The sequence below is a fragment of the Sorex araneus genome, chromosome X, assembly GCF_027595985.1.
Source record: "Sorex araneus isolate mSorAra2 chromosome X, mSorAra2.pri, whole genome shotgun sequence".
NCBI classification, from domain to species: Eukaryota; Metazoa; Chordata; class Mammalia; order Eulipotyphla; family Soricidae; genus Sorex; species Sorex araneus.
In genome coordinates, this window is record NC_073313.1 from 290,504,403 (window position 1) to 290,517,498 (window position 13,096).

General features: G+C 37.0%; 1 protein-coding gene across 1 annotated transcript in view; it reads right to left on the minus strand.

Moving 5' to 3' along the window:
- The window catches only part of MLIP (muscular LMNA interacting protein), a 178,608-nt gene that overhangs the window by 112,992 nt on the left and 52,520 nt on the right, over positions 1–13,096 (minus strand). The window contains exons 6-8 of the mRNA XM_055123001.1: positions 11,188–11,253; positions 11,021–11,104; positions 10,876–10,914 (exon numbers count right to left, since the gene is read on the minus strand). Coding sequence (XP_054978976.1) covers positions 10,876–10,914; positions 11,021–11,104; positions 11,188–11,253 — 189 coding nt within the window. The remainder of the gene's footprint in view (positions 1–10,875; positions 10,915–11,020; positions 11,105–11,187; positions 11,254–13,096) is intronic.

Consider the following 13,096-nt stretch of genomic DNA (forward strand, 5'->3'; position numbering starts at 1 on the left):
TAAAGTAGGTGTGTTACTTGCCTTGCATACAGTTGGCCCAGGTTCAATCCCCAGCACCCACCCTATATGGTCCCAGAGCCTGGCAGGAGATATCTCTTGGTGCAGATCCAGGAATAAACCCTGAGCACAGCTGAGTATGCACCCCCACAAAAAATATACGTAAAACATTACAAGATTTGGACTGTGGGGGCTGGAACAATAGCACAGCGGGTAGGGCGTTTGCCTTGCTCTCAGCTGACCAGGGTTCGATTCCCAGCATCCCATATGGTCCCATGAGCACTGCCAGGAGTAATTTCTGAGTGCGTGAGCCAGGAGTAACCCCTGTGCATCGCCAGGTGTGACCCCCCCCAAAAAAAAGACAAGATTTGGACTTTGGTGAGTTTAATGATAATCATTCCATTGGCAAAGACAACAGAAACCCAAATAAATAAATGGGACCACATCAAATAAAAAGTTTTGCATGGCAAAAGAAATATGGGCTAAAGCTAAAAGACACCTGACTGGGGGAAAGTATTCACACATCAAACAAAGGGTCAATAACTAGTCAATATCCATGACATATAAAGTATTCATGAAGGTCAATAACAATAAATAAAAAGACTATAAAAGGGGCTGGAGCAATATAGTACATCGGATAGGGTGCTTGCCTTTTTTTGCTGACCCATAAAGCAAAAAAAGAAAAAAGAAAATGGAGAGAAGAATGAACAAACACTCTCTGAAGAAGACAAAAGGATGCCAATCGGCAAAAAAGTGCTCATCATCACTAATTATCAGGGAAATTTAGATAACAAAGACAATGAGATATTATCTCACATCAGTGAGAATGGAACATACTAGAAAAAACTGAAAACAGTCTGTTTGGAGACCAAATAGGTGAACTTTAGAGTGAGTAAATTGTATACTGAATTACTTTGTTTGTTTGGGGCCATACTTGGCAGTGCTTAGGTCCTACTTCCGTACTTGGGGATCACTCTTAGCAGTGCTTGGGAAATATATGCAGAGACAGAGATGGACCCATGGTTTGCAACACACAAAGGAAATGGCTGGATCCCTATACTAAATTTTCTGCCCCTGACTGTTAAAAAAAAAGGGAATGTACAAATATATAAGCTATGACAAAACACTGAATATGCATTGAAGAACAGAATTAATATGAACCAAGTTCTTGAGCTAAACTATTAGATCAAGGAATCCTCTTGAAGGAATTAGGGAGCAATACATCAGTAGGAAAATGAAATAAAGATGAATATAGAATACAGAAGTGAATGTGATAAAATTCAGTATTACAAGAATTCTAGGGGGCAATAAATGTTTGAAAAAATAATGATTATAAATTATCCCAAATGGAAGGGGAATAAAAGATTGAAGACTACAGCAGAAAGGTCAGAGAGACTACAAATCCAAACCCATAAAAGAAAAAGAAATGCAAACTTAGAAGCATTATGAAAAAATCGGTTATACCATAGATAAAGATAAAATTCTAAAAGTTACAGAGCCATTCTTTAATGACTACTATTTGCAGAGGAGAAAATATCATGCTGACCACTTAGTCCCAAGAATATTATTGAAGGAGAAAAAGATGCTGAATAAAAAATATCTACAATATTTTCCAGGAAAATAGTAATTTAAGACCCACCCTGCCCAACGAAGAAGAGCTCTCCTATCACCGCCCCTCATCCCCGCCGCCTGGGGTCTGGGGCTCTGACGCTCCCAGCCTGGCCTCGCTGATCTCAGTCACCTAATGGCACTGTCCTGAGCCCCGCCTCTTTCCCAGGTTGTTGGGGGCGTGTCCTCACTTTAGGGGGTGTGGTCTCAAAATGGGAGCTCAGCCTCCTTCTGAAGCGGCCACAGCTATTTTTCCCATTCTATACATCACACTTTGATTACAATCGGTATAACCTATTCCTATGAAGAATACCCTGGTCATCTTAGTCATTACATGCTAATAGTCAACTTGCCTAGCCTATCTAATTTCACAAAAATGACAGTGAACATATCAAGCTGAACAAAAAGTCATTTGTAAAGAGACCATAGCCCCATGTCTTCAACTGAGGCCCCTCACAAGCTAAGGAAGTGCGCCTGACAGTAAAGCCCATAACAACATGAAGAAACAGCGAAAATCCCAATCGCCAGGAAAGATGGAAGAGAGGATCTCAGAAACCTCAACAGGGACTTCCGAGAAATACAACCTCCTCTCAGATAGAGGATTCAGAGAGGAAATTGTAAAGATTGTGGATGAACTCAAAGCAACTATGGAATGAACATCCAATAAATTAAGGGAGAATATGGATGCAGCTTTAGAACGGTCCACCTAGATAATCCAGGAAGAAATGAGAGCAGAAATTTCAAAGCTACGAACAGAAATGACACAATTAAAAGAATCAGTAGATGAAATAAAAAACTCAGTAGGAGCCCTCAATAGTAGAATGACTACAGCCAAAGACAGAATCAGTGAGCTTGAAGATGAAATGCAAAAAGCATATAGGCAACAACAAATAATGGCAAAAGTCCTCAAAATGGCTATAGAGCGAATTAGAGTCTTAGGGGATGACCTCAAGAGAAACAACATAAGAATCATTGGAGTAGCAGAAGCACAGGGAACCAATCCCAATGAAAAAAAAAACACAATTACAGACATCATTGCTAAGAAATTCCCAGAGCTAGAGAATGTGGGCATCCAGATCCAAGGAGTCCGAAGGGTGCCAGCTAAAAGGGACCCAAATAAAAAATCCTCAAGGCATATCATAGTCAGAATGATGGATGCCATGGATAGAGACACAATACTGCAAGCAGCAAGATCAAAGAAGGAAATCACATACAAAGGAGCACCCCTTAGATTCACAGCAGACCTATCAGAGGAAACCTTCCAAGCCCGAAGACAATGGTGGGATATAGTGAAAAAACTTAATGAAATGAATGCCTCACCAAGAATACTTTACCCGGCTAAACTCTCAGTTAAACTTGAAGGAAAAATACACTATTTCATGGAGAAACAACAGCTCAGGAACTTCATAGACTTAAGACCAAACTTAAAAGAAGGACTAAAAGGGCTATTATAAGACAAGGAAAAACCCTACAAGAACAACAAACCCAACAGAAAGATGGCACAAAATCCCATAACAATAATTTCTCTCAATGTTAATGGTCTAAATGCACCAATCAAGAGGCACAGAGTGGCAAAATGGATTCAGAAACTAAACCCAACTTTCTGCTGCCTAAAGAAACACATCTGAATAGCCAGAACAAACACAGACTAAAAGTAAAAGGATGGAAAACAATCCTGCAAGAAAACAACTCCCTCAAAAAAGCTGGGGTGGCCATACTAGTATCTGACAACATAGATTTCAGGCTGAAAAAGATCAGAAGAGACAGCGAAGGCCATTTTCTATACATCAAGGGATATGTACAACAGGAAGAAATCACACTCTTAAACATATATGCACCTAATGAACGACCAGCAAAATACTTAAAAGAACTCCTAACAGAATTTAAGGGGGACATAACTAGCACCACGATAGTAGTTAGAGACTTCAGCACTGCCTTAACACCTCTGGGCAGGTCGGTCGACAAGAACAACACTCAGCAAGGAAACAATGGCTCTGAAGGAAGAAATGGAGGAGACAGGGCTAATAGACCTATACAGGGCTATACACCCCAAAAAGAAACAATGCACATTATTTTGCAGCGCACATGGAACATTTTCCAAAATAGACCACGTTCTGAGCCACAAATTATACCTTAATAGAATCGGGAAGATAGAAGTTGTATCAACTATCTTTTCAGACCAAGATGCAACAACTCCTCAAAAAGATCTTACACCATGATCAAGTGGGATTTATCCCGGGGATGCAAGGATGGTTTAACATTCAGAAATCAATCAACATAATCCATAATATCAACAAAAGTAAAGGAAAAAACCATATGATAATATAAATAGATGCAGAGAAAGCATTTGACAAGATCCAACATCCATTCATGATGAAAACTCTCACCAAAATGGGTTTTAGCGGAACTTTCCTCAAGATAGTCAAAGCCATCTACCATGAACCTATGGTAAGCATCATCATCAATGGGGAAAAACTAAGCGCCATTCCTCTAAGATCGGGGACAAGACTAGGATGCCCACTCTCACCACTTCTCCTCAATATAGTACTGGAAGTACTAGCAATAGCCATTCGGCAAAAAAAAAAAAAGATATTAAGGGCATTTAGATAGGAAAGGAAGAAGTCAAACTCTCACTATTCACAGACGATATGATACTATATCTAGAGAAGCCTAAAACCTCTACTGAGAAACTCTTAGAAACAATTGACCTGTACAGTAAAGTCGCAGGCTATAAAATCAATACCCAAAAATACCATGGCCTTCCTATATGCTAACAATGAGACAGAGGAAAGGGACATGAAAAACGCAATCCTGTTCACAATCGTGCCCCAGAAAATCAAATACCTTGGAATCAGCTTAACTAAAGAAGTAAAGGACCTCTACAAAGAAAACTATAAAACACTACTCCATGAAATAAAAGAGGACATGAGGAAATGGAAACATATTCCCCGCTCATGGATAGGGAGAATCAACATCGTAAAAATGGCAATACTCCCCAAAGCACTATACAGATTTAACATGATCCCTATAAGGATACCCATGACACTCTTCAAAGAAATGGATCAAGCTATCCTGAAATTCATATGGAACAATAAACGCCCACGGATAGCTAAAACAATTCTTGGGAAAAAGATGATAGGAAGCATCACCCTCCCCAACCTAAACTTTACTACAAAACGGTAACAATTAAAACAGCATGGTACTGGAACAAAGGCAGAGCCGCAGACCAATGGAACAGAGTGGAATATCCCTACACACAACCCCAAATGTATGATCACTTAATATTTGATAAGGGGGCAAGAAATGAGAAGTGGAACAAGGAAAGCTTCTTCAACAAATAGTGCTGGCATAACTGGACAACCACATGCAAAAGAATGGGCTTAGACCTTGACCTGACCCCATGCACAAAAATCAGATCAAAATGAATTAAAGACCTCAACATCAGACCACAATCCATAAGGTACATCGAAGACAAGGTCGGCAAAACCCTTCACGATATTGAAGCTAAAGGTATCTTCAAGGATGACACAGAACTATGCAATCTAGTAGAAACAGAGATCAACAAATGGGACTATATTAAACTAAGAAGCTTCTGCACCTCGAAAGACACAGTGACCAGAATACAAAGGCAATCTACAGAACGGGAAAGGGTATTCACCCAATACCCATCTGATAAAGGGTTGATATCAAGGGTATATAAAGCACTGGTTGAACTCTACAAGAAGAAAGCATCCGACCCCATTAGAAAATGGGCAGAAGAAATGAACAGAAACTTTTCCAAGGAAGAGATACGAATGGCTAAAAGGTACATGAAAAAATGCTCTGCATCACTAATCATCAGGGAGATGCAGATCAAAACAACCATGAGATACCACCTCACACCACAGAGAATGGCACACATCCAAAAGAACAAAATCAACTGCTGTTGGAGAGGATGTGGTGAGAAACGGATCCTTCTACACTGCTGGTGGGAATACCTACTGGTCCAGCCCCTTTGGAAAACAATACAGATGCTTCTCAAAAAATTGGAAATTGAGCTTCCACTTGATCCAGAAATACCACTTCTGGGAATATACCCTGGAGAAACAAAACAAAAAAGTATAGTTGAAATGACATCTGTACTGTTTACAAAAGCCAGAACCTGGAAAAAACCCAAGTGCCCAAGAACAGATGACCAGTTAAGAAACACTGGTACGTCTATACAATGGAATACTATGCAGCTTTCAGAAAAGATGAAGTCATGAACTTTGCATATAAGTGGATCAACATGGAAAGTATCATGCTAAGTGAAATGAGCTAGAAAAAGAGGGACAGACATAGAAAGATTTCACTCACCTGTGGAATATAAAATAACAGAGTAGGAGACTACTACCCAAGAATAGTAATATATAATACCAGAAGGTTGACTCCATAGCTTGGAAGTTGGCCTCACATGCTGGGGGAAAGTCAAACCAAATGGAGAAGGGAACACCAAGTAAATTGTGATTGGAGATCCCGTGTGGTAAGGGAAATGCGTGCTGAAAGTGGACTAGTGACCAAACATGATGGCCACTCAATACCCCTATTGCAGACCACAACGCCAAAAAGGGAGAGAGAGAGAACAAATTGGAATGCCCTGCTACAGAGGCAGGGTGGGATGGTGGGGATGGTATTAGGGGGTAGGAGGGATACTGGGTTCATTGGTGGTGGAGAATGGACACTGGTGGAGGGATGGGCTCCCAAACACTGCATGAGGGAAAAACAAGCACGAAATGTTTAAATCTGTAACTGTACCCTCACTGTGACTCATTAATTAAAAAATTTAAAAAATTTAAAAAACAAAAAAAAAGAAAATAGTAATTTAAATGCAATTATAAAAGTATCCTCATGCACATACATCATAGAAAAAATAAAAAAGACATTAAATATATAATTTATCAGGATTTTGAATTTGAAAATAAAACTTACTTGAAGAGACAGCTATGAATATGTCAGAAATTAGGAGTTTTTTTAAAACCTTTTAAGTGTGTAGACAACCAAAAAATATTGCCATAGTATTTATTAATTAAATAAGTAAATATTTCTTTAAGTAAATATTGCTTTCAAATAAGAAAGCATAAAACCAATAGTACATATATTATATAGCAATAGATAGATATTTGAAAAACAAATGGAAAATGAAAATTACTATAATACTTAAACAATTTTAAAAAAATATTTATGAACTTTAAAATTAATATAATATAAATATTTAATTTTAAATGTACATGTTACTATAACTTTTTTAAATTTTCAAATAAAAATAATTTTCAAATCAGTAAGTCTTGAAGTATCTTAAGAAAATGTAAAAACAAACATTTTAAATAGGAAATATAAAATGAGATAGCAAAAATCAGGGTTAACATTACTAAAATTATAAAGACTGATTAGCTTAATGTTCCATATAAACAGAACCTCAACCTGAATATGAAGATGATATTCATAAGTATGTTGTCTTGAAGAAAACTTTACGAGAAGGTGAAAAAGGATAGAAATTAATAGAAAATAAAATACCTAATGAAACATAAACTGAAAATGACACACACATACATATATATGTACACATATAATCTATTCAAGGACTCTCTTTTGATATTTAATACTAAATAACAACCATAGGTTCAAAAAGAATTATATGTTATTCAAGTTTATACAAATTAAAAATACAAAAATGAACACTAACACAAAATTTACAGTAAATTTTAAAATACACATGGTAAGTTTGAACCTTACATTTGAAATCTTTCATGATAGCAACCACAATGAGTGTCTGAAAGACCACTTTTAGGCTTTCATGATGACACACTGTTGATTTTCCACAGGCCACTTCTCTCTCTTTTGCTCATTTCCCCTACCCCATTTTCCCTGATACCTATTGTCCTCTAGAGTTCTATTCGAGGCACACAACATCAGTGAGTGAGCTATCTATCCCCAGAGTTTGCCTACAAACTCCAGACACAAGGGTTCAAAACATACTAGATACACACTACAAGCATCCTATAGTCACTACAAGTAGTGACTAGAAAAAAAATCTAGTCACTATTTTCTAGGTCTGTTATTTATTATTTAATTTTTTTTTTCATTGAACAAACATTTTTTAATGCCTATCAAAAAAGTCTAGGATTTTTGTATTCACTGAGGGATATTCATGAGGAGCCCATGTGGAAAGGTTGAACAAATTAGCAAATGTCCTTCAAAGCCCAATCATGAACAATTTTATAACTGTGTGTCTCATTGTGATTCGATTTCTTTTTTAAAAAGTACCCACAAAATAATAGCTCAGTAACTTAGAGCATCTACAATGCAAACAAGGCATGCAACCGCTGTTGGAGAGGATGTGGGGAGAAAGGGACCCTTCTACACTGCTGGTGGGAATGCCGGCTAGTTCAGCCCTTTTGGAAAACAGTATGGACGATTCTCAAAAAACTAGAGGTTGAGCTCCCATTTGACCCAGCAATACTACTGCTGGGAATATATCCCAGAAAAGCCAAAAAGTATAGTCGAAGTGACATCTGCACTTATATGTTCATTGCAGCACTGTTTACAATAGCCAGAATCTGGAAAAAACCCGAGTGCCCTAGAACAGATGACTGGTTGAAGAAACTCTGGTACATCTATACAATGGAATACTATGCAGCTGTTAGAAAAAATGAGGTCATGACGTTTGCATATAAGTGGATCAACATGGAAAGTATCATGCTAAGTGAAATGAGTCAGAAAGAGAGAGACAGACATAGAAAGATTGCACTCATCTGTGGAATATAGAATAATAGACTATAAGACTAACGCCCAAGAATAGTAGAAATAAGTACCAGGAGGTTGTCTCCATGGCTTGGAGGCTGGTCTCTCATTCTGGGTAACTCAGGGAAGGGACCACCAAGTAAAATGTGGATGTGGTTGGAGGTCATGTGGAGGAAGGGTGATGTGGGCCGAATACAGACTACAGACTGAACACAATGGCCACTCAACACCTTTATTGCAAACCACAACACCTAATCAGAGAGAGAGAACAAAAGGGAATACCCTGCCATAGTGGCAGGGTGGGGTGGGGGGAGACGGGACTGGGGAGGGGGGGAGGGATGTTGGGTTTACTGGTGGTGGAGAATGGGCACTGGTGAAGGGATGGGTTATCGAAATTTGTATGGGGGAAACATGAGCACAAAGAAGTATGGATCTGTAACTGTACCCTCACGATGACTCTCTAATTAAAAATAAACTAATAAAAAAATTTAAAAAATAAAATAAAATAAAAGTAAAAAAAAAAGAAGGCCATGAGTTCGATCTTGTATAATAGTATATATTTAGCAAATGAAATGAGAAAAAATATACATTTTAAATTTTATGTAACTTTTTTGACAAATCAGTTTCTATTTTTATACCTAAAATATATTGAATATATAGTAAAGAAAGATTAAAAACTAAATTATTCATTTATACATCTTCTTTGCTAAAATGTAATTTCTAACTAATATTGCCAGTGATAGTTTTCAGGATTTCTATGTCATTATTAAAGATTATTTGTCTATATTGCTGTTAGAAAAAAGGAGGTCAAGAATTTTGTAGTTAAGTGGATGGGCATGAAAAGTTTCATGCTGAGTGAAATGAGTCAGAAAGAGAGAGACAGACATAGAAAGATTGCACTCATCTATGGTATATAGAATAACAGAGTGGGAGACTAACACCCAAGAACTGTAGAAATAAGTACCAGGAGGTTGACTCCATGGCTTCGAGGCTGGCCTCACGTTCCGGGGAAAGGTCAACTCAGAGAAGCGATCACCAACTACATTGTAGTCGAAGGCCATGTGGGGGAAGGGAGTTGCAGGCTGAATGAGGGCTAGAGACTGAACACAGCGGCCACTCAACACCTTTATTGCAAACCACAACAGCTAATTAGAGAGAGAGAACAGAAGGGAATGCCTTGCCACAGTGGCAGGGTGGGGTGGGGGGGAGATGGGATTGGGGAGGGTGGGAGGGACGCTGGGTTTACGGGTGGTGGAGAATGGGCACTGGTGAAGGGATGGGTTCCCGAACTTTGTATGAGGGAAGTATAAGCACAAATAGTGTATAAATCTGTAACTGTACCCTCACGGTGATTCTCTAATTAAAAATAAATAAATTTAAAAAAAAATAAAATAAAAAAAAAAGAAAAAAAGAAAAAGATTATTTGTCTATAACCTACCATGGAAATTAGGATTAATATTTTAATTAAAAGGAATCTTGTACATTAAAAATCTACTTCATATATCTATTTCTATAATGTTTATTTTATTAAATAATATGCAAAAATATTTATACTAATTCCATGACAAAATAAAATTTATTCCTAAATATCCACCCTAATAACTATCTATGAAAAAAAATTTTAAAAACTGAAGCCTGGATGAGTAGGATTTCAAAAAATTCATGTGGATCGATAGAACATTTTATTTCACCAAATGAAAATAGTCTGATTACATAATACAGAAATATTTATTCATTTTTAACACTGCTTAGTAGTATTCTAATAAATTCAGGTACCTGTCCAAATCAAGAAACAATAACATGAATTTAACTCAGTACAAGAAAAACAAATTACGGATATAGTAACTGAGTGGATATCCCTGGAGTAGGGGGCAAGAGAGAGAGTACAACAGGTGGGTGCTCCCTTGCTCACATCCAACCTGCATTCAATCCCTGGTAACCCATGTGCCCCATCCCTAAGCAACACCAAATGTCATCCCTGAGTGCAGAGTCAGGAGTAAGCCCTGATCACCACGAGTTGCCCTCCTCACCTTCAAAAGACAAACACAAACACAAAAACAAAGAACCTTCTAGACTAATGCTACGTCACTGTACTTTATTTCTACTGCCACAATTCTGTGACTGAGTTATATGCACTGCAGCTATGTTTGAGATTACACATAAGCTAAGATTTTCACTTGCAATTCAGAGTGTTTAATATGTCGATATTTAACAGCAAACCCTAGCATGTTAGCTTGCAAACTATTTTGAGCTTGATTCAATGTTAAAAATAGATTTTGTGCTGTAGCCATATATCTACAAATAAAACTTGTGTCTATATGCCTACTCACTACTTGGAATAGTCTGATATTTCACATTCCTACTGTTCTGTGTTTTAGGGGTTTTTTTTTGTTAACAACAACAAAATGCTAGTTATCCACTAAATTAATTTCATAATTCACTACTGGGTTTCTCATATGGTTTCAGAATCATTGATCTTGGAACTCCTATGGTTAACAGCATTATACATACTTTGTTTGGGTCAGAACTCGAAGGAGAATCAGAAGAATGCTGCAAAATAAAAAGGACAGGACTATTATACATCACATACGAGTAGAAGCAAAAGAAGAGAAGCAAAGCAAATGTTTGAATTGTGCTTTCTAGTCTAAGGCATTACCATAGACAAGGAATCCTGTAAGACCTTATCAATGGTAGCACAGAGCTCTTCAGTTTGCTGCCTGAGCTGTGCAGGAAAATAGAACTGGAAGAATTGAAACCAGGTACTGAGTTAGCAAGGAGTTGAGGGAACACATTTTAAAAGCAGGGATAATCTAGCTTCATTACCTCCAATGGTGGGTCAAACATGTTGTCTTTGGAGATGCTTTCGGTTTGAGATGGTTTATCCAGTGCCTACAGAGGAGTCAAATAATTCCATGTAAGGTTTTTGCTACTGCAGTAGAAAGTTCTCTTCAAAGAAAGTCCTATATAATTCAGTATTTCCATGGTGGAGGAGATCTTTGAATCATTTACTGTGCTATTCTCTGACCTAGAGGCATTTCTCACATTTGTCCAGTTTCTCCTTGTATTAATATGTGTACCGTAAAATATTGGGCTGTAGAAAAGAAACTGAGATTTTAAACATACAAACTAGATTTTGGTTATCTTAAAACAAGATGAACCTCATTTACTTCAAAATACACTGGGAAGCTACACATACACACATATAAAAATAAAAATTATGTAACCAATTCTCAAAATACTATACAAAACAACTCTTATGGAAATGCTTTAGAGAAAGTTTGAAAAAAACATGCAGATACAAGGAAAAAATCACCTCTTTTTAAATTATTTATATTCAAAAAGTCTTAACTAACTTTTCTATTAGACTTTGCCTCGAGTGACTTTTAAATATGTTCAACATGAAATATATATTTTATTGTGATCAATTTCAGATATATAGAGAAAAAATTAACTGACTGGATTTCCATGGTTAGTCAAAAGAACGCCTGGCTGTCCACCTAAAAGATGATCTGATCTTCACCAAGACCCTGAATGAATGGTTTGAGACTCTGTGTTCCTGGAGTGAGCAGACGCCATTGGGCTACACTAGCACTCGACAGGGAAGAATGGAAATGTTACAAGCACCCACTCGAGCAAATCAATGAGCAACGGGATGACATGTGATACAAGTGATAGAGAAAAAATAATTCAGTTATTCCATTGCTCATAAGAAGTGAAATTCACACCTATGAAAATGACATATCAAAAAGAGAAGAAACTCATGATTATATTAAGTGTAGTAAGCGAAAGACAATTACCAAGTGCTTTCACTCTTATGGGGAATGTGAAACTACAACAAACTATAACAAACAACAAAAGTAATTTTAGATCCAATGAAAAATATGGAAATGGAAAGGGGGAAGGTAAAGGAATAAGCAAAGGGATATTTTTTGTAGTGGAATGGCAGTGAAATTTTGGTGGTAGAAATGCTGACAATTATACACACAAAAGTATGAAGCAAACCCCAGAAATTCAAATATACTGCAAACCAGTAGTAAGTAAATGAAAATAAAATTTTAAATGAAGAATTAAAAGAAAAGAAATGCCAAACACCTTTAGAGATTTAAGTACCATAAGTTTTTAAAAACATTTAGAAACAGTTTTTGCATAGTTTACCTTCCACATATTAGTGAGAAATGCAGCATTTTAGACATACTTCACTAACAATATTGCCTAGGTTCACACATGTTGTAACAAATAGCAACATTATATTTTTAACCCTGAATAGAAATCTATTGAGTGCCATATCTTCTAAATCTAATCATTCATTCATTGGAATTGAGTTTGTCATCATATTTTGGCTATTGAAAAATGCTGCAATAAATATAAAGATATATATATAAAATTAGTTGGGGGGGTTGTTTGCTTGGGGGGGATATATAGACTTAATATCTAAAGCTTTTCCCAGCATTAATCTGGCCCTTCTTCATGTACAGGGCACACTCTATGCTCTGGGTCATCAATCTGGGTGCAATAAATATCCAGGAGCTAAAAAGTTATATCATATGATCTCCCCATACATATCTTTAGAACAATACCCTCACAGCTTCTGTAATGACTGTCTCTGTTTACATTCCAAATAATCAAGTTCTAAAGTTCTGATTTCTCCACACCTTTGCCAGCCAGTTTCTTGTCTGTTGGAGATAGGCTATTCTCACAGGTGTGAGATGATATTTTATTATTATTTTGATTT